Raw genomic sequence first — 27,957 nt, 5'->3', positions numbered from 1 at the left:
GCATTTTTATAGCATACTTTTGAGCTCTCACACTATTTTTAAACGTATAAGAACCGCCATGCTATTTAAATTTATTTAAATGCTATACTATACTATACTATACTATACTATACTATACTATACTATACTATACTATACTATACTATACTATACTATACTATACTATACTATACTATACTATACTATACTATACTATGCTATCCTATACTATACTATACTATACTATACTATACTATACTATACTATACTATACTATACTATACTATATTATACTATACTATACTATACTATACTATACTATACTATACTATACTATACTATACTATACTATACTATACTATACTATACTATACTATACTATACTATACTATACTATACTATATTATACTATACTATACTATACTATACTATACTATACTATACTATACTATACTATACTATAATATAGTATACTATACTATACTATACTATAGATAGTTTCTTATTTGGTTAACAATTTCGTGGAGCGTCTAAAAATATACTATTAAATACTACAGGTAAATGTGAAAAAAACAACAATTTACGTATGCCTAATACAATGTGTAATTTTTTGCCTTTAGAACGAGTTAGTCAGGCCTCCGGGTTTGAGTCAAGAAAGGGATAGCATCCACTATGGCAAGGTCCATGAACGAATTGACCAAAGGCCAATCGTTTCCAAAGAAATGTGTAATTTCTGCAGCTAATCGAGAACTCACTGAAATGTTGCGGAGGGGTATCAGGAAACATGGGCCGATATCGTATACCTTCGCACCTGATCAAAATTCAACACAAGATTTTATATATTATTCAGGGTTTTCCTATTTCGGAAAGAATAATAGGAAATGTTTACCCGTTGCAGCAAAAAGTCTTCAAAAATGTTTATTTTGAAGTTTACCAAGGAGGATATTAGGAAAACCATTGCACAATTGACCCACACACTTTTTCAATGTCTCCATATGTAAACCCTAGATGCCAATAGTGGCCTCAATAATAATTTTAAGAATTCTAGGTCTACTTCTTTACAATTTAGCAAATTTAATAACATTTACTTCTCTTCGTACACCTAAAGTACATATTTTAAACCAGTAAGGAAAGCTCAAAAGTCGGGCGGGGCCGATACCCTACACCACAATGCATATTTAGTAGAGCTCTCGTAAAAAGGTTTATACGGGGCATTTCAGAGCTCTATGAGATATTTGGTACAAAATCAAAATCTATCTAATTCTATCGTGCATTTTACGAACTATAGCTATCTCTGAACCGGGTTTCTCCAAATTTGACGTATTAGCTTCTAGACTGAATTCGGTCTTATGTACGAAAATTCATGTCATTTGGGCTGATATTGGCCATTTGATGCACAATTAACAAGAAATCGGATGAAGATATATATGGGAGCTATAGCTATATCTCAACCGATTTTTACTAAAATTGGTGTACTTGCTTCTAAGCTGGTTTCGGTCGGATTTGCCAAAATTGATGCTATTACGGCCATTTGGTGGCCAATTATCCCGAAATCGGAAGAAGATATATATGGAAGCTATATCCAAATCTGAACCGATTTCGATAAAATTTAAAACAGCTATTTCTGTGCTCCATATAATACCTGGTACCAAATATCACGGTTGTGGATTGCATAGTAGGAATGTGAGGGACTTACAGATCAAATCGGATGAAAGATATATATGGGAGCTATAGCTATATCTGAACCGATTTTCTCCAAATTTGATATACTTGCTTCTAGGCCGAACTCGGTTGGGTGTGCCAAAATTCAGGTAATTTGGATAGATAGTGGACATTTGGTGCACATTTAACCCGAAATAGGATGAAGATATATATGGGAGCTATATCTAAATTTGATCCGATTCTCACCAATTTCAATAGGGTTCGTCCTTGGGCCAAAAAAATATTGTTTGGAAAATTTCATCTCAATCGGATAATAAATGCGACCTGCATTTTGTTCACAAGAATACATGGACAGACGGACGGACGGACGGACGGACGGACGGACGGACGGACAGACGGACTGACATGCATAAATCGACTCAGAAAGTGATTCTATGAAGGTTCTCAAAAGTAACTATGGGTCTATCTCGTTTCCTTCTCCATGTTACAAACAAAAGCACAAGGACATAATACATCTCAAACTCAGATACTGATAGTGACCTTAATATCAAATTTCACGATTTCAGCTCTGTAATCTACCCCAATACCAAATTTAGTACTATTTATTACAATTATAGTACGCATATCCAAAACCAGATTATTCTCTCAGCCACAGGCATTAACAGTGAGATCTATATTAAATTTCAGGATTTCAACTCTATTCCTTCACACAATACCAAATTTAATACCACTTAGTACTTTTCGAAAATTTATAGTACGCATTTTCAAATCCACCTCCATATCTTGACCACAGACACCAACAGTGAAATCTATAGCTAATTTCAGGGTTTCAGCTATATTCCTCCTCCCAATACCAAATTTAGTACCATTTAGTACTTTTTGTACAAATAAAGAGCGTATTTCCAAACCACCTCCAAATCTCAAACACAGATACCAATAGTAATCTAAATTTGAAATTTCGGGATTCCAGCCAATATCAAATATATTACTGTTCAGTATTTTTCGTACAATTATAGTCCATGTGTCCAGGCTACACATAAACAGTGACCCTAATACCGAATTTCAGATTTCAAGCACTATCTTTTTACCTAGTACAAATTGGACAAAAAATATTACTATTTAGTACTTTTGAAGTACACATTTCCGAAACCAGCTCTTTATCACAAATCTCCTACTACTAACAGGGACCCTAATAAAAATGTTTAAAATTTCAGCTTCATTCGTTCACCCTGAATCAAACTTTACCAAATTTATTACACGTTTCCCAAACCACCTATATATATATGAAACTTATTTTCCAACCTTAATTCTCATACCAAGTTTTTAGCTCTATCCGTTCGCATAATATGAAATGGTACCAATTTAGAAGTTTAGTATCTTTTTAGATATTTTCGTAACATTAAGTTTCGAATTTCCGAAAACCTATTGTGGTACATCTTCATTAGTAACTCTCATTCCAAAATTGTAGTTTTTTCAGTTTTCCAAAAACCCAGCTTTCTCCTGCAAAATTTCAAAATTCTAGCTTCAGCCGTTTCGTCTGGGCGTTGTTTATCGGTCACTCGGTTTTTTCACTACTCTTTTATAAATACCAAAAAACATCGAAAATGTGAATTTTATTTAACACAAATGTTATGGTCGATTTCACCCTCTAAAAAGTATCTGATGACCATCCAAATTGGAAGGCTTCTGCCCAGCCCCATGCTAACTTCCGTGTCGATTGGTCTATAATTGCGACCTGGAGAGCAACTGCAAAAAACACTTCAACCCCTAAATATTATGCGATCATCTCCAAAAGCAATAGGCTTCTATTCTAACCTTAACCCCACCTCCATGAAAAATTTCGTGAGGATCGGGTCATAATTACGACCTGTAGCGTAATTACAAATTAAAATGGACTGACGGACGGACGGACATACATAGCTAGATCGACTCGGCTCGGCGAGCTAGGAAGATTCATATATACTTTCCTATGTGGGAAACCAATATTTCGAGGTGTTACATAATTTTTGGCCCAATCAAACTTATAATACCCCCAACACATAGTGTTGTAGGATATAAAATTATGTAAGATTACGCTGCGTATTTATTTAGCTCCCCTAAACTGATGCAAATATTACGATGTGGGAAGTTTGAAAAAAATCGGATACTCCCTTCGTTTTCCATGAGGTATACGACACATACATAAGTGCCTTAAATCGAATAAAAGTAGCAAGTATTGAAAATTCTAGTTGAATACAGCGCATGAAAGAAGTAATTTATTAATTAAAAACCAAATAACAAAAATAAAATAAGTTATTATATTTAAAGCTGGTATATGACATACAAAAAAAAAAAAAAAAAAAAAACAACAACACATTTTTGCATAACCAGCACGAAATGCGCGACTGCCATTTTTTTTTTTTTTTTTTTTGAGAGTAATTTACATAAAAATCGATTTGCATTGCATAGAAATTCTTTGGTTACTGAAATTGAATTGTTGAAATGTTGTTATGTGCAAAATTTCCATACAAAGATGCAGATGAAACGGCAGCAGTTTTGCATTACGGCCAGCAAAGATTCCGAGATTTGATTCAATTTCACTTTTATTTTCAATTCTCATTAAGGCAGAATTTTGTTTTTTTTTTTTTTACTGCAGCATTTGATGATGAATTATGTATAGATGACTATCAATATCGAATTTGTCTAATGCATGAACAAAAGAAAAAAAAAACAATTTTTGAAAATCCCAACATATAAATGTGTATTAATCCATATATCACTTAAATTGATAGAAAGGAGTCCTTGCTCAAGTCACACGAAGCTTGAAAAGTCTAAAAATCCCGTATTGCATCATAGAGAAGCTTTTCGAACAACATTTATTATTTTATAGAACTCTAATTGTTTAACCTTGATTCCTGCCATTTAAGGGTTAAGAAAAAAACTCTTTGAATTGATTTTGAAAACTTTTAAAACGCAATTGCATTTCTATTAGCAGATCGGATGACAGCTCAATGGAAATTGTTGCATAATGCTCAGGTTTTATTTTGATTTTTATCAAGGGGCTTATCTAAAATTAATGCCATCAAATTGACTTTCTACAGGACTAAGCTGTAGTCAAAATGAAATGGTAAAAATGGGAAATTCCTTTGTAATTACATTTATTTTATCTAAATTGATCCGGGGCCACAAAAATAAAAAGATTTGCTAAAAGGCAACTAATTTCAATCCACACATCCACAGTGACACGTGTGGCACAGATCCTATATCAGACATACTTTCCAAATTTAATTTCAATATAAGAATCCGCATTGCCAAATTTCAGAATTCCAGTTAGATGTATTCCCCTCAATACAAATGGTATGACATTTAGTGCCCTTTAGTACTTTTCGTAACCTCCTAGTACAAATTACCAAAATTAACTTTTTTGTTTTTCACAATCATACCTATGTACCGGGTCTGAGGTCATCTTCCAATCGCTCAATATTAGCGGTGCCGTAGTTAGTACAACTTTTGTACTCTTCTTACCCTTTGACAACGAATTCGCAAACACCCAGTCCTATCTTACCCATACATACTAAGATTGACCCACATACAACATTTCAATTCCGTTTGTTGTAATCGCGCTAGAATCAAAATGAATTAAGATAGGAAGCTAAAAGTTGGACAGATCGAAGATGGGCTCACGAGAACGTATAACCCCAACATAAGGGTACCCCCAATTTTCGGATTGTAGCCAAAATTGTCAATGAAATTGTCGGAAAATCCACAAAAGGAGTTCCTTCTGAGTGCTTTACCCTCTGAAAGAGTATTGTCTATATAAAACCACGATATCGTATATCCCCCACAACTTTTCAATTCCGTCTGTTGTAATCCCGCTAGAGTCAAAATGAATTAAGATAGGAAGCTAAAATTTTGCACAGATCAGCCTTTTGTTTGCATGGAGGTGAATTTCTAAAATGGGCTATATCGGTCCACGAGAACGTATAGCCCTAAAATAAGGATAACCCCAATATTCGGTAATTTGATGATTGTAGCTAAATTTTTCAATGAAATTGTCTGAAAATCCACAAAAGGAGTTGCTCCCTGGAAGAGTAATGTCTATATAGATCCACGATATCGTCTATCCCCCATGTAACGGTACCTCCCTATATTCGGAATTTTAATGATTTTATTTTAATGGAATTGTCTAAAAATCCATACTAGAAGTTCTTTCTAAGCACTTTACCCCTTGGAAGAGAAATGTTTATATATGTCTACGATATCGTATAGCCTCCATATAACGCTGCCTCACAATATTCGGTATTTGAAGATTTCGGAGACATTATTCACCGGAGTTGTTTGAAATTTCGTATTTTGAGTTCGTAATAGGAACTAAAGTCTGTGACAGAAAATCGTCTATACAGGTCCGGGTCTACGTATATGCCCCATATATCAGTACTTCCTTACATTCGGTATTTTGTACTTGATTTCGTACTTGAAGCTCCAAATAGGTAATACAGACTGTGACAGAAAATTGTCTATGCAGGTCCAGGTCTTCGTATAGCTCCGATATATTCGGTATTTTGATCACCGACTTTTATACCCTCCATCATAGTATGGAGGGCTTATTAAGATTGTCATTCCGTTTGTAACACCTCGAAATATACATTTTAGACCCCACAAAATATATATATGATCGATTTAGCAATGTCCGTCCGTCTGTGCTTCCGAACGAAATACAGTAAGTTAATAAAAATTTACTCAAATGTGTATTATGTCTGCTGGCATACTTTTGGTATTGAAAATGGACCATCTAGTTCCACGTCTTCGTATAGCCCCCATATAACGGTTCCTCCCGATATTGGGTATTTTAATGATTTTAGAGACATTATTTACCGGAACTATTTTAAATTTGGTATTTGAAGTTCGTAATGAATACTACAGCCTGTGACAGAAATTGTCTGTGCAGGTCCACGTCTTCGTCCACTAGCGACATTTTTTACCGGAATTGTTTCCAATTTCGCATTTGAAGTTCGTAATGGATACTACATCCTATGACAGAAAATTGTCTGTGCAGGTCCACATCTTCGTATAGCCCCCATATAACGGTACCCCCGATATTTGGTATTTTGAGGATTTTAGCGACATTATGTACCGGAATTATTTCAAATTCAGTATTTGAAGTTCGTAATGGATACTACAACCTATGACACAAAATTGTCTGCGCAGGTCCACGTTTTATAAACCCCATTGAACCTCCCTATATTCGGTATTTTGATGATTATAGTTGCCTATGCAGGCCCACGTCATCGTATAGACCCTAATATACGGCTACATTCGTTATTTTTAAGGATTAACAGGATTTTTAACGGATTTTATTTTTTTGAAAATTGCCAAATTTGTACCATTGTCTATGCAGGTCAACGCCTTCGATTGGATTTTTTGATCCATTTCAAACTACAAATATTTTGCTATCATCTCCAAACACAATAGGCTTCTATTCTGACCCTAAACCCCCTCCCCCCCATGCTCAATTGCGTGAGGGTCGGGCCATAATTGCGACATGTTGCGTGATCTCAAATTAACATCCTATGTGCAGGACTCATATTTTGAGGTGTTACATATAATATCCCCAACATCCTAAAAATACCGAATATCGGAAGGTACCGGTTTTAAAGGGCTATTACATAAAGTGGAGCCACATTGCACTTTTGTGAGTAGTAAACCTTCGGAGAGCCCAAAACCTTCAAAATACCCAAAATCTGCAGTTTCCGAATATCTGAGAATATTTTGAAAACAAAAGTTCCCACTGGGATATCGTAATTGTAAATTACAGCTGATTTCAAACTAAATTGGGAACACAATTTTTAAAATACCCAAAATCAAGAGGTACCTTTATATGGGGTCTATAAAAAACGTGGGCGAACCGTTTTAAGCCAGTGTTTTCAAAAAATCTGATAGATAAACAATTCTTAAGCTATAGTTCCTATATTTCATTTGATATATTTTGTTACGAGAGTTGACATACAGCAAAACAAAAATATCTATGTTGTTATTTATTAATTTATATTTTTACATAAAAGTACTTTTATTTACTCCAAAGGCCAAAGAGGCCATCGGCTAGGGGCCATCTGAAAATCTATTGCGTACCTTTTGAAAAACAATGATGACCTTTTTTTCTCTCTCCTTCAGTTTGTGATTTTTCTTCGTGTCGCTGACAACGTTGCTATTGTTGTATGTGTGTTTTAGATGTATTGTATTTGTTTCAGATATATTTGATATGACAAAAAAAAACGAAACAAAACAAAAACAACAAAACACGTGAGATTATAGATACTGCAATAGTGTCAACAATAAAGTAACTTCCATGAGTCTGTGTAGGAAACAGATGGTGTATGACGACATGGTTTTTACCCTACGAAAATGTATGACATTTTTGGCGTGATAAGTTCTTAACAACGATTTTGTAAAATTATTTCAAAAATTTAATGAAAAGACGGTAAAATATAGTGACAAAAAATTTATTCACAGGTGTAGGGTAAGGTGTGAGGTGAGTCCCAACCCGGGCCTGGTCCTATGGGACTCAAAAAGTTTTTGTTGACGAATAGAATCTTGAAATTTTACACCAGGGTTTGTCTTGGAGCGTGAGCGTGTGATAAGGCTAAGTTTTTTCGAATTTCGTACCAAAATGGTACGAAAAGTACTAAAATGTACTAAAAATTGAATCCTTTTTATTGGATAGACGGATTAAGCTAGAGTTTTGAAATTTAGAATGAGAGACTTTGATGGATTGCAGGATAGATGTACCAATGGGATTTTGGAAATTCGAATGAGTTACGAAAAGTTATAAATTGGTACTAAATTTTTAAAATGGTACCATTTGGTATTTTGTGAACGTGTATAGCTAAAAAGTTGAAATTCGGTATGAAAATCATGGTTGGAAAGTAATTTTGATACATGAAGGTGATTTTCGAAATGTGTACTAATTCTGCGAACTGTACTAAATTTGAAACAATTAGGTTTAGGGTTTCATTAGATTACTAGAATTTTTAAATTTTGTATTTGGGGTCCCTGTTCATAGTAGGTTTCTAATAAAAAGGTTGTTTTGGATATGGATACTACAAGTACACAAAAAGTACCAAATAGTACTAAATTTGGTACAATTTGGTATTGCTTAAGCAAATAGTGCTTGCAATGTGGAATTTGGTATAGGGTCGCTGTTCATGTGTAGCCTGGACAAATGGTGGTGGTTTTAGGAATGTGTACTATAATTGTACGAAAAGTACTACATTTTGTATCATTTCGTAACATGTGAACAGTTAGAGCTAAAAACTTGAATTTTGAAAAAGGAATTGAAGATAAGGACTTTGGTCGATGTTAGAAGGTAATTTTGGAAGTGTGTACTTATGTAGACGGAAAAGTACTAAAAGGTACTAAATTTGAATTTAGAGGAACGGATGGAGCTGGAATCCTGAAATTTGAAATTAACGTTACAGACGGGGTGTAGGATTGGGATATGGAGTTAGTTTTCGAAATGTTGTACTTATGCGCACTAAATGGTATAAAATTTGGTACACTCTCGATTTAGATGAACCGATAGAGCTGAAATGCTGAAATTTGGAAGCCAGATTTTTATTGCATTATAGGACTGAGGAATGTTGTTAGTTTTGGAAATTCGTACTTATGTGTATGGAAATGTGTACTATAAACATGGTTTTTGAAATGTGTACTATAATTGTACGAAGTGGTACTAAATTTGTTAGTGGGTGAAGGGATATGGCTGGAATCCTCAAATGTGACACTGAGGTCTTTATTGATATCTGAAATTGAGATATGGCGATGGTTTTGGAAATGTGTACGAAAAGTACTAAATAGTAATAATTTTGGTGCTGGGTGAAGGAATAGAGCAGAAATCCCTAAGTTTGATATAAATGCCATTGGTGTCTACAGTTAAGATATGCAGGTGGTTTTGGAAATGTGTACCACAAGTGCACGAAAAGTACCAAAAAAGTACTATATATGGTACAATTTGGTATTGGGTGGACAGATAGTGCATGAAATCTGAAATTTCGTATTAGGGTAGCTGTTCATGTGTAGCCTGAACATTTGGAGTTGGTTTCCGAAATGTGTACCATAATTGTACGAAAAGTACTAAATGCTACCATATTTGTTTTTGTGTGAAGGGATATAGATAAAGGAATTAGATATTTAGGAATTTGATATATAGATTACAGATATTATGTGTTTGAGATTTGCGGCGGTTTGGAAATTCGTCCTATTTTTGTACGAAAAGTACTAAATTTGGTATTGGTTGGAAGGTTAGGCCTGAAATCTCAAAATTTGATATTGAGGTCTATATTGGTATCTCCAATAGAGAAATGGAGGTGGTTTTGCAAATGTGTACTATATTTGTTTGAAAAGTACTAAATGGTACGAAATTTATCATTGAGTTAAGGAATAGAGTTGAAATCCTGAAGTTTGTTGTGGATGTCACTGTAGGCGTCTTTGGTTGAAAGAAGGAGCTGATTTTGGAAATGTGTACTATAATTGTACAAAAAGTACTAAGTGGTACTAAATTTTGGTATTGGTTGGGAGAATGGAGTTCAAATCTCGAAATTTGAAATGGTGTTTCTCTTGGTATCTGTGTTTGAGACATGGGGGTGGTTTTGAAAATGTGTGCTATATTTGTACGAAACGTGCTGTATGGTACTATATTTGGTTTTGGGTTAAGGGAAAGATCTTAAATTCTGAAATTTGAAATTAAGGTCATCCTTTCTTTCTAAGGTTTACATATAGAGACATTCTAACTGAAAAATTAGATGTGGGTCCATTGTTCAAAGGTTTCATTTTTGAAATATTTGCAGGAGATGCATCGGAAAAATATGGTTGGTACAGTAAAGTCTCGAACATAAACCAGATATAGCAAAATTTCTTCCAAAATTTTTTTTTTAATTTGTTTCCAAATTTCTTGAAATATCCTTTTTTTGGCATGGATACTTTTTATATCCCAGCATTTCATAATACCTTCTATGCTCTACATCATTTTATTCCAAAAAAACTCAAATCAATACTTACATATCATTATATTGAGCTCACGCAAAAAATCAGTTCATCTCATTGCAAGGCAAAATCAGCAGTAGCAAACAATGAATTCATTTGAAATTTAAATTCGAAACCAAAACTTTACAAAAATTTGCTGCGACGCCATATGCTGTGACCCGCTCACCACTGCTGCATTCAAAGGCATAGGGTATTGCGAGTACATCACAATCAAGTCGGAGACAATTGTCGGTTAGTAGATCAACAACGAAGACGTTGACAACAACTACAACAACAGCGACAGAAAGAAAGAAAAACGAAAGCAAAAAAAAAACATAAAAACAAACATCTCCAATACCAATCTGCCTGCCTATATTCGATCGGACAATCGATCCGTTCCCGTTCTTATATTTCGAGCACTCAAACCAAAATCAGTTCTACCCAAACCTTTTACAAGAACGGTTCAGTTTTGTTGTATTTACTCCAGAGCTCCTAACACCAAAAATAACCACAAACAACAACAAAGTGTTGAACAAATAAAAATATATCGAGTTGTATTTAAAGATAATAAAAAACAACAGCAACAACACGGTGTATTCCATCTTTGCGCTCACATTCATTTAAAGTGAAAAGTAAAAGTGTTTAAAACGACAGGATTTCAATTCTGTTTAGAATGGAACCAACATTCGAAATCCCCACTCGCTCCACAAAGCCGCCCTGTAAAAATGATCGCAAGGGCTATTTACAAAGAGTCATGCTGACCAGGTAAATGCAATTGATTTGAAAATTGTTTTTTATTAGCTTAAAAGGAAGAGTTGTATGTCATTGAAGGGACATAGCTAAAGAGCGGACCAGATGATCCTTATACAACCGTCTGCCAATGTTGCATTTTACACCTCCTTCTATTACTTCCATTACAAATTTTGCATTCAAATTAAGAATTTTAAATTCAAAACCGTTATTATGGAAAGATTTCACAAATATTTTGAAGACTTTGAAGGATTTAGTAAAATTTGTGTTAGAACAATATATTCATCATCCAAAAAAAAAACATGATTTTTTTAAATAGCCTCAATTTGATACACTTGACCTGTTGTAATTATTTTTTTATTGCAAAAACGTGGCTTAAGATTTTCATTTAAATGTTGTTAAGTGCCAAAAAGTTGGCAAGGTATATATATCATTAAATCTTTATAATTTTTTAATTACCTCGGAGATGCTTTTGTTTTACTAAAACATATCTCCATTTTTAGAATTGAACCTTGAAAGCGGTCAATAGCATTATTACCATTGTCATTTCTTGATTTTTTTTATTATTTTATGGAAGTTATAACTCATCAAAATGTTGACCTTACAGGCAGGATGTTACAAAAAGGTCTCGTCTGATTTTTAAATGTGCCTCCACCATGAAATGGAGGTTATATTAATTTTGTAATTCTATTTACGATACATAAATATATTTGTCAGGGTTAACATCGTTCGACGAGGAACCCAGTATATATAAGAAAAATCGACGTCGAATTTGCCAGATATAGCTTAGAAAATATTGCATAATTTTTGTTGAACATGGAATATTTCCCTTGTTTAGGTAAATGCTGTATACAATGGTTCCTTTTGATTTATCGGAATTTTGGGTTTTTAACTCCATATCAGCTCTAATTTGACATTTCGGGTTATCTTTAATATGGGTGTTTTTTAAAGATTCATATCCAACTAAATCAGCTGAAAATTTACTTTTTGGGTTCTCCGAAGATTTACTCCCCACAAAAATGCAATGTAGGTCCACTTTTTGGAATAGTCCCCGAAAACTGGTACCTTCCGATATTAGATACTTTAAATATTTTAGACGTACTTTTTCAATAGATAGATGCCATTTTTATTAAATTCTAAATTGTAGACCAACCTCTTTGAATCTTCCAATTATCAACAACAACATGGACCTAAATTTTTATTTGTTACCAGGACTTCAAAAAGGCTTCAAAATTCCCGAAAACGTTAATTCGTCGGTTATCTCAATATGGGACTTATGTATTACCCATGTTAAAACTGGATGGTCTTTATTATTTGGAATCAGATTTTTTTCTGAGGGATTGACAGAAATATTGATATTGAATAGAGAGTTGGATGCTTATTTCTCTTTATTTGATCGTTTGGGGGAGGTACCAGAAAAAATGGTCCCATCTCTACCATCTTTCTAACAGATCTAGTGTTGATAGAAATTTTGAGATGTGCCAAGTCTAAATGGAATCGGATGTTAATTATGCGTTCTATAAGCTTTTCAGAGAAATTCGTGAAAAAATGTGTCAAAAATCATCAAAATACCGAAAACCGTTATTAGAGGTCTACACCAAATCGTGGACCCATACATACAATGTTTCGCCACCGGAGCTGGAACCCATTGTGACCAACAAATACCAATTTTTAGACAAATCCGTGAAAAAATGTGGCATAAATCATTAAAATACCGAATATCGTGAGGTACCGTTATATGGGGACTATACCAAAACATGAACCGATATATCATTTTGAATACCAACCATCCTAGACACATTACAAATTGCTCTGCTAAATTTTGGCGCTCTATGTCATATAATGTGGGCTGTATCGTGATTTCAACAGACAGACGGACGGACAGACAGACGGACATCGGACAAAAATCGACTTAGAATTTTATGCTGATTATGAATATATATACTTTGTGTGATCTACGATGAATATTTAAGGATGTTACAAACGGAATGACAAAGTTAATATACCCTCCTTTCCAAGGTGGAGGGTATAAAAATGGTTGATCCTTTCTTGTTCTATGAGGTAAATTATTTTCTGTGAATATTTATTGAACATCGCCGATATCGTGTTTATACCAAATTGGATCCTCCCTTCGAGAGTTATTGTGCGCACAAGCCAGACAGATGGACGGATGCCATTAGATCGACTCAAAGTGCCTTGAACAGATTTCGTCCAAAGAGACCTAGGCCTCAATTCTTGTTCTATGAAAATGTGAAATGAAAAATTTTATAAAGGAAATCAAGTCCACACATTTAATGCCCTCAGCCACGCAACGTGTGGACTTGGTTTTGATTTAAAAAAAAACGGACTTTGTTCATTTTATGCTTATCTGACTTTATTAATAAATGAGACGAAACAGCTGAAGCTAGAATTTTGTGCGAAGTTTAACCTAGGGACAGGGTTTTTCGATATTCGTCCTTTAAGGATAACCGATTGGAAGATTCTAGAGCTTATATTTTTTATACGCAGATTTGTCTAGATTTTGGAAACTCTGGTAGTGGAAAAAACGGAGAAAAATAATTGCATAAAATATTTAATTAAAACACTTATCACAATTTTAATTCTTTCAAAGCATTTATTTTATTTTTACCGTTAAATTCATATTTTCCAGTATTATTTATTATTAAATTATATCTCAAATGTCAGTCATAATGCGATTTACTTTTTTCCCCTGCCAAACAAAATTCCTTCCTGTTTAAAACACAAATCCGACATGAATATAGAGCCTACGTCATATTATGACCTCAATTCTACACAAATTTTGCATCACTGCATTTGTGACGTTATTTACCGGTCCATGCCTTAATAAAATTAAAAATATTTAAAAAATAATTAACGTAAACACATGTCCACACAACCGAATATAATTTTAAATCTCTATTTTAACACGTTTCATCAATGGATGTCGTCAACGGGGGCAGACGTTTTTTTTATTCAATTAATTAATTTTGTTGTTGTTAAAGAGTATCAAAAATTCCAAACTTCCTACATCAAAAAAGCAAAAAATAGAACATAAATAATACGTCTACAAGCGGAGGAGATTCCATATTGATCGAATGGTAAAACCGCAATTTATACAACACTCAAAAAGTATTGAAATTGTTCTTGTTGTTTTATATTTTTTTTTTTATTTTTGTTGGTGAATGAATGATTCACCCATTTTCGTTCATTTTGTCAATGAATGTTTCGTCTTTTGACTTCAGTCAGACAATTGAAAGCAGAGCGCGATCACGCTAGACGATATGTCATTACGAGTATATCTCAGAATAATTCTGGTATAAACCAGCAGCGAGTGGCTGTCTAGCAACGGTGAAGATAAAACACCAAAAAAAAAACGCTTAAGCGCATCTGTCAACCGGGTTTTATTATTAATAAAAATTGAATTTTTTTTTTATTTATAAGTGTTGTTCAACACATTTGTGCATTATTTCCAATAGAAACTGGCCCTGTAATCAAAGAATGTGTCTGTGAGTGTAAAAGTCGTATTTTGATTTGAAATGTGTTAAAAATTCACTCGAATTATTTCCGATATTGATAACAATTGAAATGAACTGTAAACGTAATGGCCCATATATACGTGTACATGTGTATGTGCATGGAACACATTGGACATGTAACACCCACTCAATTCTATGACCGCTCATGAACTTGAATTTAATTGAGAAAAAATAAAAAAACAACAGCAAATAAAAAACGTAATGTATGACTGATCTCTTTTTGTGAAAACTCGTGGATATTGTTTTATACCCTCCACCGTAGTATGGAGGATATATTAAGTTTGTCATTCCGTTTTTAACTCCTCGAAACACTCATGTCAGACCCAACAAAGTATATATATATTCTTGATCAGCGTAAAATTCTAAGTCGATTTAGCGATGTCCGTCCGTCTGTTTGTTGTAATCACGCTATCTTTCGAACAAATTCAGATAGAGGGCTACAATTTTGCACACATGTTTATTTTGCCAGCAGGCAGGTTAAGTTCGTAAATGGGCCACGTTTTCATATAGCCCCTATATTCGATATTTTGAGGATTTTAGCTACATTATTCACCGGAATTGTTTCAAATTTGGTATTTGAAGTTCGTAATGGATACTACAGCCTAAGACAGAAAATTGTCTGTGCAGGTCCACGTCTTCGTATAGCCCCCGTTTATGATTTTAGCGTCATTATTCACCAGAGTCGTTTCAAATTACGTATTTAGAGTTCGTAATGGGAACTACAGTCTGTGACAGAAAATCGTCTATACAGGTCCAGGTCTTCGTATAGGCCCCATATATCAGTACCTCTCTATATTCGTTATTTTGACGACTTTAGCTCCATTATTCACCGCTTATTTCACGTTTTGAATTTGAATATGGTAATGGCTTATGACAACCAATGCTTATGTAGGCCCACGTCGTATAGACCCCAATATAACGGCTATATTCGGTATTTTTAAGATTTTAACAGAACTTTTAACGGATTTTATTTTTGAAATTTTTAAAAATCCTTCCAAATGGTGGAGGGTATTTAAATTTCGGCCCGGTCGAACTTAATGCTTTTTAACTTGTTGAAAATATTTTTTGAAAATCTGTGATGTTCTTCTTTTTAGTAATATTTTACCCTCTTTATTATACCCTCCACCTAGGAAAGCAGGCTATATTCAATTTGTCATTCCGTTTGTAACGTCTATAAATATTCGTCATAGACCCCAAAAAGTATATATTCATGATCAGCATAAAATTCTAAGTCGATCTAACGATGTCCGTCTGTCTGTTGAAATCACGATACAGCCCACAATATTTGATGTAGTGATATATTGGTCCATGTTTTGGTATAGTCCCCACAAACAGTAACTTTCGATATTCTGTATTTTGATGAATTTTGCCACATCTTCCCACCAATTTGTCCAAAAATGAGCATATGTAGTTCTAATGGGTTCCAGCTCCGGTGACAGAACATTCAATATCTAGGTCCACGATTTCGTATACCCCACGGTACCTCCCGATATTCGGTATTTTTATGATTTTTTTGCTACATTTTTTCGCGTATTTGTCTAAAAATTGGTATTTGTGGGTCATAATGAGTTCTAGCTCCGGTGGCGAAACATTGCATGTATAGGTCCACGCTTTGGTATAGTCCCTATATAAAGGTACCTCCTCGTACCTACCTCGATATTCGGGTTTATTGATGGTTTTGTCACATATTTTCACGGATTTGTCTAAAAATTGATATTTGTTGGTCACAATGGGTCCTAGTTCGTGTGGCGAAACATTGTATGTGTAGGTCCACGTTTTTGTATAGCCCCATATAGCTGTATTTCCCGATATTCGGTATTTTAATGATTTTTGGCACATTTGCCCACGAATATGTCTAACAATTGGTATTTGTGGGTCATAATGGGTTCTAATGTTTCCTTCACCCTAAGGTGGAGGGTATTAAAAGTTCGATCCGGTCGAACTTAAATATCACTCTGATATTTATAGATTTATTTTGTGCAGAATATTTCTACTTTTGACACCTTCTGCCTCTAACGACATTTAATGTTACTTTCAGGTGTCAACTCGAAAAAAGCCCGAGGAAAAAATTTATCAAAATATGTTTTCCTTTTTTTTGGGGAAACAGAGGTTTCTTTTCTTTGGCGACACAATAAAAAAATTGATGGAGAATATTTTTGTCTTTGACGTCATCCTTCAAAAATGATGCATTGTAGGAGATTTTTGCACCAACTCACATAAAATACGTGTTTAACCCTAAAATGTGTTTTTAATATATCTGAATTCCTGATGTTTATGGAAGAGTTAGACCTTTGATGTGCTCTAGGTCTCATAGCAGAATTTTATGACAAATAATTTTGTAGAATATGTTGACTTCGTACACCTACGTTTAAAGCGACGTTTTAGCCATACTTTGAAAAAAGGACCAAAAAGACTCTTTGTTGACTCATTTGTTAAAATGTTCGACCAGAATATTCTAATATTTCCGAAGACACTATATACCTTAAATCAATGAATTCCAAGGGATCTTAATCCAAAGATTTCAAAAAAAAAATGTGAAAGAGAAATGCCGATACACGTGTCTTCTATTTTTAGAAGTATCACTCTGGCTAAAATCAAATGAACCGGCAATATTCTCTGCATTCAGACGGCATTAATTCTAAAACTTTTTTTATGATTTAAATATTTCACATTTCTATTCGCCCCTCAACCCCTAGTAATTCCACCAGCCACCATGTAAATACATGTATATAAATCGCATTGTTGCATTTATTTAATTTGATAACAATGAATAAAGAGAACCTGACTATGCAATGCAATCATAAACTGCATTAGCTCGGAGTCATTTCATTCATAACTCTCTAGCACCACCATTAAAAACGCCTCGTCTCATAAGGTTTTCCTTTTTTATCATCGCGCTCGACAAGTGGCAATTATTTTAACTGGTGTTTGTCTGTGTGTGTATAATTTTCAGTGAAATGTCATCCGCTGCAAATTTGGGTTCCAGTCGCCACAGTCACACGCTATTTATTATAACCGTTTATATTCGTAAGATTTTCTTTAAGAATCCAACACTGTGAGTATTCGCCGCCAGGTTTGAAAGATGTTCAATTTTTTGCTTTGGTTTTTGACGAGTTGACTCGATTTGATTTTATTTTTAATGTGCATAATTTTGCTGCTGTTATTGTTGTTTTAAAGGTGTTCGTTATATGTTTTATATTTTTTTTAATAAATTGTTTTTTTTTTGCTCTTTTGATGATCATTTTGTTTATGATGCCATTTTAATTGCAAGCCGTTTTATGCATTTTTAAATATTTTTTTTTTCTCATTTTAAATTAACTAATAATTATTTTTTTTTTCTTACTTTCCAGAATGGGCTCATTCAACTCGGCGCCCAAAATCAATAATGTCGATTCACAGGACGATGGTCTAGATATACCAAAAGGTCTCACCACATCGGAGTTGTTGCAACATGTTAAGCACTTGCGTGGCCTCAATCAACCGCCTCTCTTGAGCCGTTACTTCCTGAAGCCCGTGTCTTCAATTATCTCGTCAGATCTAACAGATGGACTGCGTTGTTTGAAATTGAATTCGGTATCCCGTGGTAAGTACGAACAAGTAAAAAAGCTGTAAGTTCGGCCGGGCCGAACTTTGAATACCCTCCACCATTTGGTAATTTAAAAAAAAATAAAATCCGTTAAAAATTCTATTAAAATCTTAAAAATACCGATTGTAGCCGTATATTAGGGTCTATAAGACTACGTGACCCGGCATAGGCAACTTTTGTCAAAAAATCTGTTTATAATGTAGCTAAAATCATCAAAATACCGAATATAATGAGGTACCATGGAGGTTATAAAACGTGGACCTGCACAGACAACTTTCTGTCATAGGCTGTAGTATTCATAGCGAACTTCAAATACTAAATTTGGATTAGTTCTGGTAAATAATGTCTCTAAAAACATCAAAATATCCAATATTTGGAGGTACCGTTATATGGGGGCTATACGAAGACGTGGACCTACATGGCCCATGTTCTGTTTTATACTGTAGTATCTATTACGAACTTCAAATGCTAAATTTGAAACAATTCCCGTAAATAATGTCGCTAAAATCATCAAAATACGGAATATCGGGAGGTACCGTTATATTGGGGGCTATACGAAGACGTGGACCTACGTGGCCCATTCCCGTAAATAATGTCGCTAAAATCATCAAAATACCGCATATCGGGAGGTACCGTTATATGCGGGCTATACGAAGACGTGGACCTACGTGGCCCATTCCCGTAAATAATGTCGCTAAAATCATCAAAATACCGCATATCGGGAGGTACCAATATATGGGTTTATACGAAGACGGGACCTACATGGCCCATTTTCTGTTTTATGCTGTAGCATCTATTACGAACTTCAAACACCGAATTTGAAACAATTCCGGCAAATAATGTCTCTAAAATTTTCAAAATACCGAATATAGGGAGGTACCTTTATATGGGGGCTATACGAAAACGTGGACCTACGTGGCCCATTTTCAATACCAAAAGTCCTACAGATATAATACACATTTGAGTAAAAATTTATCATCCTACTTCATTTCGTTCGGAAGCTAGAGTGATTTTCACAGACGGACTGACGGATAGACGGACGGACATTGCTAAATCTACTATACGAAGACGTGGTGCTGCATGATTAATTTTTTGTAATGGGCTGTAGTAACTATTCCGAACTCCAAATACTAAATTTGAAACAATTCCGGTGGAAATACCGAATATCTGATGTGCCCTTATATGGGTGTTATTCTAAAACGTGGACCTATATAGACAATTCTCTTCCATGGGGTAATGTACTCGCAAGGAACTCCTTGAGTAGAATTTCAGACGATTCCATTAAAACGTGTGGCTAAAATCATCAAAATTTCGAATATCGGGAGGTATTATGCGCTAGAAATGCAGCGAGGAACTTTATTTTGTAACCATTCTTGGGTGGCGCGTGCTGAGTGCGATGTTGCTGAGTCCTGTTGGAGTGTTCAAGGTCTGCGGCCAAAATCTTGGCGTGCCCAAGGCTTTAATAGACCCTACAGAATATTTTCGCGATAAAATTTGACATTTATTATGATGCCAAGGTCGATTAATACCAGCGGAGAGCGACCATCGGCCGGCGCTTCGGTTCTGGAGGCAATGGAAGGCGAAAATTTTCAGCTGACCTCTTTGGCAAGTAAACACAATCATTTTGTTTGTTTACAAACTGCTGGACAACGAATGTTTTCTTATTGGAGACGGAGAAAACCAAATTCGGCAGTTCGCCACTTTCAGCTAAGCGAAGCAACTCTTTACCTCTTTTGAATCTATTTTCTTTCTGTTGCGGTGTAAGTTCTTGCACTTTTTGCAATTTCAATGGCATTACCCCGAGCTCATTTGCCGAATGGAATATTGCGATATGTTCAGCTCACGAGCCAATTTTCGGTCACTGTGACGCGGGTTTCGATCAACTCGTTTCCTTACTTTTCGAACCATTTCTGCTGATGTTGCTGTTTTCTTCCGTCCACTTCCTTGATGTCGGGCCACGCTACCAATATCACGTAATCGGTAACGAACGATGTTACGAGACACAAAAGATTTATTCACATTTAAATGCTGCAGTGCTCTAACGATAGCCGCTTGTGGTTTTCCAGCCAAATATAAAGAAATCAAAGTATCACGCTTGAATTCCATCACGAATAACTTTTTTGTCGGGAAAAATCTCACCAAAATGCTTTTGTATGCTTGTAAACAATATAATGAGCTGTCACTGGAATAATTTTAACAGCTGTCGGACGAGTGTCCGACAGTAGTCTGAAGTTGGTTGCAGTTTTTTCATTTCACCCTGTAAATATATATATATATATATATATATATATATATATATATATATATATATATATATTCCAAAATATTTTAATTTTTATCTATGTGAAACTCGTGAAGAGAGCTCCATGAAGCAACAACCCATTTCCTTTCATTCACATTAGGCCTATTTTGTAAATCAAACGCCCTCCTGCGGTCTTACATAAATATGTGTTACAAAACATTTTGCATTTGATATTGCAATACTCTTTTGTTTTTGAATCCAATTAACATTTGTATTGAATTTTAATGTTTTTTTATTTCTCTATTTTTTTTACAGTCTGCAGTGCCCCAATTTCGGATCCAAATCATATACGTCTGTTGCAATGGAATCTTTTGTCACAAAGTAAGTATTGACTGTTTTTCATTCATCTAACTGATGGCCTCGGTTGCCTGGAGATTATTGACTCTTTCTTTTGTGTGTCACTCGAACCGGATGCTATTGCAAAAATTGAATACAAATTTTTGCCTACATTTGAGAGATGTATGGCTATAGAGTAGTCTGCCGCAATGTCTAAGGTAGTTTTCTTAGAGGACTGTAAAGAGAGAGACATTGAAAGGTCGATAACCAAAAAATCATAGAAAGGCCAAACGGCTATTTTAAATGTTGAGACATTGAAAAGGTTCAACAACTTCATACTGGTCGAAGGACATTCTAGGGTAAACAATCGAAGGCCTATTTGCAAGACATAACTGATGCTCTTGAGACATGAGACTAGGTCAACAACCCTTCTACTGATCTAATATAGATTAAAATATTTCATTCATAGAAAATTATTTAAATGTACATTTTTTTTTTTTTTTTTTTTTTTGACTTATGTTATGACTATACAATTTGCTGACCCTCTATGGAGTAGGTCCCGAAGAAATGGGCCAACATTATCCATTTCGTATCGGATCTAAATAAATATGATATAAATATTGCTACGTGCCAGGTTTAAACTATATGAACTATCTCCTTCACTTTATATGAGATATGTGATCAATTTTAGAAAATGTTAAAATGTGCGTGAGATACTAGATATAGTCGATCGAAGTATTCCATTTTATACTCCATCTAATACCGATAAAAATATTGGTATGGGCAAAATTACAAGAAAATTGAAATATTTATATCCAAATTTTATACGAAATCATAAATAAGTCAGGTCAAGTTGTAAAGAATCTCCGACATGTTTCGCAAATTATGACAGATAAAAGTATTGAAAATTGTGACCCCTTGCGGGTGAAGTAGCAGAAGGGGTTCGAAGATATATATCTTCTTCACAGCAAATATTGTGTTAGCAAAAATGTGTGTATGTGTGGAATTTGAAGAGAGTTGAATATTTATTCCGCCATCTTTGAGCATTTTGTTTTTCAAAAATTTTGAACCCTATATGGGGGAGGTACCAGAAGAAATTATCCGATCCCTTCCAACAAATCTTGTGTTGATGGAAATATTGAGAAATACCAAGTCTGAATGGAATCGGATGTTAATTTCGCGATTTATAAGCTTCATGGATATTCAAAAATTTTGACCTTTGTGAGGGAGGTACCAAAAGCAGAGGAACGATATATACCATGTTCTATGTAGATCTTGTGTTATTTAAAATAATCGGATGTGTGAAATACAGATATAGAACCGGATGTTTATTTCGGATTTTATAATTGTTTTGGTTATTCAAAACTTTGACCCTTTGTGGGGGGAGGTACCAAAAGGAATAGTCCGATCTCTTCAATCTTTATAATAAATATTGTGTTGATAGAAATATTGAGCTGTGCCAAGTCTGAATGGAATCGAATGTTAGTTTCGCGATTTATAAGCTTCATAAATGTTCAAAATTTTGAACCTTTGTCGGGGAGGTAGCAGAAAGAATGTTCCGATCTCTACCATCTTTATAACATATCTTGTGCTGATGGAAGTATTGAGATGTAGCAAGTCTGAATGGAATCGGGTATTAACTTCGCGTTTTATGTGGTTCATGGATATTCAAGATTTTGACCCTTTGTGGCTGAGGTACCAGAAGGAGTGGACATACCTCCTTCTCACATATATTGTGTTAGTAAAAATAACGAGATATGTGCAATATTAAGACAACCGTATGCTTATATCGGATTTTATAATCGTTTTGGTTATTCAAAACTTTGACTCTTTGTGGGGGAGGTACCAGATGGAATGGTTGGATCCGTACCATCTTTATAACAGATTATGTGTTGATAGAAGAATATTGAGATGTTTCTAGTCTGAATGGAATAGGATGTTTATTCCGTTTTTCTATAAGCTTCGTGGTTACTCGAAATTTTGACCCTTTGGAAGTTACCAGAAATTTGGAGGTACCAGAAGAAGAGGTCCGATACATTTTATCTTCACACCAGACCTTGGGTTAATAAAAGTGTGTGTAATTTGAAGATAATCGGAATCTTACATCACATTTTATAAGACTTATAATTATTCAAAATGTTGACCCTTTGTGGGGGTGGTACTGGATGGAATGAACCGATATTTTCCATTTTCACACCTAGCCTAGCACTGATGCAAATATTAGGGTTTGCAAAGTTGGAGCAAAATCGGATTATCCTTTCTCTCTCCGAGCAGTAAAATATATTCTTTGAAATTTTCGAACTTTTGTGGGGGAGGTACCGGAAGGAGTGGACCGATATTGACCATCTCCGAACTCGATCTAAGTTTGATAATAATATTACGATGTACCAAGTTTGGATCAAATAGGATACTCTCTTCGAGGGTTATCGTGAGCACCAGCCAGCAGACAGACAGAGGGACGGACGGACGGATATCGCTAGATCGACTCCAAATACCCTGAAAAGGATTTGGCCCAAAGAGACCTAGGGTCTAAAATCGTTATTTTGATGGGGTACTTCCTGGCCGTATCAAATGATATATACCCTCTCTAGCCATATGACTGAGAATATAATATGTATAAGAGCAGGTAAGTTCGGTCGGGCCGAAATTTTTACACCCTCCACCATTTGGAAGGAAATTGAAACATTTCAAAAAAACTTCCGGAAACTACCATTTAACTGAAAACTGTTATATGGAGACTATACGAAGACGTGGACCTCCTTACGATTTTTTTTTTTGCCATAGGCTGTAGTACCCATTACGAACTTTAAATACTAAATTTGTTACAATTCCGGTGAATAACGTCTCACAAATCATAAAAATACCGGATATTGGAAGGTACCGTCATATGGGGGTTATACGAAAACGTGGACCTGCATGTAAAACTTTTTGTCATAGGCGGTAGAACCTATTACGAACTTCAAATGCCATATTTTAAATAAGTCCGGTAAATAATGTCGCTAAAATCATGAAAATACCGAATATCGGGAGGTACTGTTATATAGGGTCTATACAAAGGCGTGGACCTGCATACGAATTTTTTTTCCATAGGTTGTAGTAATTATTAAGATCTCCTAATACGAAATTTGAAACGAATAATGTCACTGAAATCATCAAAATACCGGTAATACAAAGTCGTGGACCTGCATAGGCAATTTTTTGTCATAGATTTTAGTACCCATACGAACTTCATCTACGAAATTTGAAACAATTCCGGTTAATAATGTCTCTAAAATCATGAAAATACCGAATATAGGAAGGTACCGTTATATGTTAACTATACGAAAACGTGGACCGACATGGCCCATTTACGAACTAAACCTGCCTACTGACAAAATACACATGTGTACAAAATTTTAGCCTTCTATCTCAGCGTGATTACAACAGACAGTCAGTCCGTCTGTCAGACGGATAGAAATCGCTAAATCGACATCAGTCGGACAGTCAGTCAGACCGACAGAAATCGCTAAATCGACATCAATTTTTGCGCTAATCAAGAATATATATACTTTGTGGGGTTTGACATAAGTATTTCAAGGAGTTACAAACGGAATGGCAAAGTATGGTGGAGGGTATACAAATTCAGAGCTCTATCATCTCCCCTTGAACGTTTCATACCCTTATGGGACGAATTTCGAAAAACCCAGGTCTATCTCGCACCTCCGCATCAAAGTTGACCTTAGCCAAAAATTTTAAAATGCTGACTTCGCTTGGGCGTTGATGAATCAGCCAGTGAATCTGATCTTTGTAGCAATTCGAAATCATAGACCATTAACAATAGACAACTATGTTCCACCGTTTTTTTTTTAAATCTGTTCTAATATTTTTTTAAATTATTTTCTTTTTTTAATTTCAGCCCTTGGCCAAAATAATGATGGTTTTGTTCGCTGTCCCGTAGAGGCTCTGACATGGGAAAATCGCAAATACCTTATAGTACAAGAAATTTTACAACACAATCCGGATATTCTATGTTTACAGGTAAGTACAACAAACCCAAAAACAACAAAATTTCTAAATTTCAAAATCATTTCTAATTCGTCTATCAATTTTCAGGAAGTCGATCATTTCAAATTCCTTCAAACCATTTTGGGCACCCAAAACTACGAGGGCATTTTCTTCCCCAAACCTGATTCGCCATGTTTGTACATCGAAGAGAACAACGGCCCCGATGGTTGTGCGATTTTCTTCAAACGCGATAAATTCGAATTGCGCAACTTCGATACTCGCATCCTGGAAGTTTGGCGAGTTCAGAGCAATCAGGTTGCCATTGCTGTCAATTTGATTGTCAAGCAGACGGGTCGTGAGCTGTGTGTGTGTACGACCCATTTAAAGGCTCGTCATGGTTCGTTGCTTTCGAAATTGCGCAACGAACAGGGTCGTGATTTGATACGATTCGTAAAACAATTTGCCGGCGATCGGGCCGTAATATTGTGCGGTGATTTTAATGCCGAACCCACAGAACCGGTCTATTCGACCATCTTGAATTGTGAATTTATGAAATTGGCCAGTGCCTATGCTGAGATGCGTGCGGAGAGTGATGAATGCAACAATGAGAGTACAAAGGATAAGCAGGCCCTGATAAACGGCTGCGATAAAGTGCAGAAATCCATACAAAACGAACCACCCTATACAACGTGGAAGATACGCGAAGATGGCGAGGAGTGTCACACCATTGATTATGTCTTCTATACCAAGGATCATTTGAAGGTAAGAAAAGCCATTGAATTCTCCAAGGGGATTTTAAATAATATTTCATTCTTTTCTAGGTTAAAAACTGTTTGGAATTCCCCCAGGGCGATGAAATCGGCCTGAATCGCACACCCAGCTTCCAATATCCCTCAGATCATTTCTCTTTGATATGTGATTTTGAAGTTTTGGACTCATCAAATGAATCATCATCACAGCAATCGCAACCGCAGCAGCAACAGCCGCAGGAAAAAAATAAAACGCAGTGAACCATCCCCAGATCTTAAGTTTTTTTTTAAATTTTTTTCAATTTCTAAACTAACGAAGTTTTCCACGAAAGCAATACCACTTTTTTTACATCATCGTAAATGTAAACACGGATTCTACTTAATTAACTAATTAGACCCATTGTAGTAGACCCATCCTAGCATATACACCCCCATATAAACCGATTCACTCTTACAAATTGTGATATTAGCTCTTAGACAACAAAGAAAGAAAGAAAGAACGACAAAAAACAAAAAAGAAAACGGAAAATGCCGAAGTGTGAAAATACTTACAATTACATGCATGCACATTCATGCATACACACATACTATACAAATACCAATACTAAAAATAATAATAATAAAAATAGTAATAATGATTGTAGTTATGTAGATTTCTTTGATTTCTTTTTTATTACAAACAACAACAGCAACAAATACATAATTAATAAAAATATTTTAGTTGTAAAAAACAATAAACGGGTTTTCTTTTGTGCATCATTAAGAGATTTAGAGCCCGCTTTGGAATTACAAAACGTAAATTAAATTTAATTGTGAGATATTTTTTCTTATTTGAAGAAATCCCAGACTAGTTTAAAGCCAAATTTATCTCAGTATAATATAAATGTTGGCCTAAGAACACAAACCTCTCAAATTCACTAGAACTTTTCCGCAATCCAAACGGGCTATTCGACGGTGTAAATATATAAAAAACAGTGAATTCGAAACAAACTGCTAAGGTTGTAGCAAATAGAAAATGTTTTTTACACCCTCCACCATTAGATCCAACAAAGTAGTATATGTATATTCTTGATCAGCGTAAAATTCTAAGACGGTTTAGGCCTGTCAGTCCGTCCGTGTGTTGTAATCGCGCTAGAGTCAAAACGAATTAAGATAGAAAGCAAACATTTTGCACAGATTTGTCTGCGGGCAGGTCAAGTTCAAAGGTGGGCTATATCGGTCCACGATATCCTTTACGCCTCACATTTTTGTAATGGAATTGACTGAAATTCTGCACACTGGTTTTCCAAAATTTTGACCCGTTGTGGGGGTTGCCTGAATTAGATATATCCGATATATCCCATCTCCACAACAGATCTTGCGTTGGTAGAAATATTATGATGTGCCGAGTTTAAAATAAGTTGTTGGTTGAGGTACTTGATGGAGTGTACCAATATTGTTCGTTTTCGCACCTCACTCAGCGCTGAAAAAAATATTTGGATTTCAAAATTTCAAACTTTTGTGGGGAAGGTACAAGAAGAAGTGAGCCGATACAGTAATTGTGGCTTTTATATTAACATGCCTCTGCCATGAGCCGTTACTCTATGTATTGTAGATACAAACCATTTGCTCAAAATGCATTTTGTCTAGTCTTTACCATTTTAGGTCTTTGCCAGGAAGACTTCTTCTATTGAAACCCAAGAGGTATTTTCTTCTTTTTCGGAGATCAGGTGGTCTCCTCCTTTCATTGAAACCCAAGAGCTATTTTTCTTCTGTCCTCCATCTATAGATGACCAGGTCGTATTCCTTCAGAAAAGGCCAGGAGATCATTTTCTATAGAAGATTTCTCGAAGATCAGGAAGTCTCCTTCTTCTATCGAAGGCCAGCATTGCTTCGTCTTCTATGGAATACCTACAGTAGAATTATATGCCAAATTAATTTGTAGAATACTTAGACTATGATACGGTATAAAGGGAGTTTTTAGCCACATTTAAAAAAAGGACCAAAACTCTATTAATGGTTAGAATGTTTGACCAAAACTACCCTCGTATTGTCAACGCAAAGGCAACTATTGTCATAATAAATTACAATATTCAAATACGAAACTTGAAAAAATCCGGTGAATATTGTACCTAAAATCGTCAAAATGCCGAATAT

General features: G+C 35.1%; 1 protein-coding gene across 7 annotated transcripts in view; it reads left to right on the top strand.

Moving 5' to 3' along the window:
- Positions 1-26,559, top strand: part of LOC101887281 (nocturnin) — an 81,306-nt gene extending 54,747 nt beyond the window's left edge. For 4 of the 7 annotated variants that reach the window (XM_059126041.1, XM_059126040.1, XM_059126043.1 and 1 more), the window contains 5 exons: positions 18,275-18,507; positions 21,068-21,133; positions 24,984-25,105; positions 25,181-25,834; positions 25,894-26,559. In XM_059126041.1, coding sequence (XP_058982024.1) covers positions 18,275-18,507; positions 21,068-21,133; positions 24,984-25,105; positions 25,181-25,834; positions 25,894-26,082 — 1,264 coding nt within the window. In that variant the 3' untranslated portion in view covers positions 26,083-26,559. Of the gene's footprint in view, positions 1-11,265; positions 11,404-14,759; positions 14,895-17,877; positions 17,980-18,274; positions 18,508-21,067; positions 21,134-24,983; positions 25,106-25,180; positions 25,835-25,893 lie in introns of those variants that run through there. The other 3 variants (XM_059126038.1, XM_059126039.1, XM_059126042.1) reach the window with 3 other exon arrangements.
- The last annotated feature ends 1,398 nt before the right edge of the window (positions 26,560-27,957 follow it).

Source organism: Musca domestica, unplaced genomic scaffold, assembly GCF_030504385.1.
Source record: "Musca domestica strain aabys unplaced genomic scaffold, Musca_domestica.polishedcontigs.V.1.1 36, whole genome shotgun sequence".
In the NCBI taxonomy this organism is placed as follows: domain Eukaryota; kingdom Metazoa; phylum Arthropoda; class Insecta; order Diptera; family Muscidae; genus Musca; species Musca domestica.
Note: the sequence above shows the minus strand (reverse complement) of the source record. Positions and strands in the feature narration are given on the sequence as shown.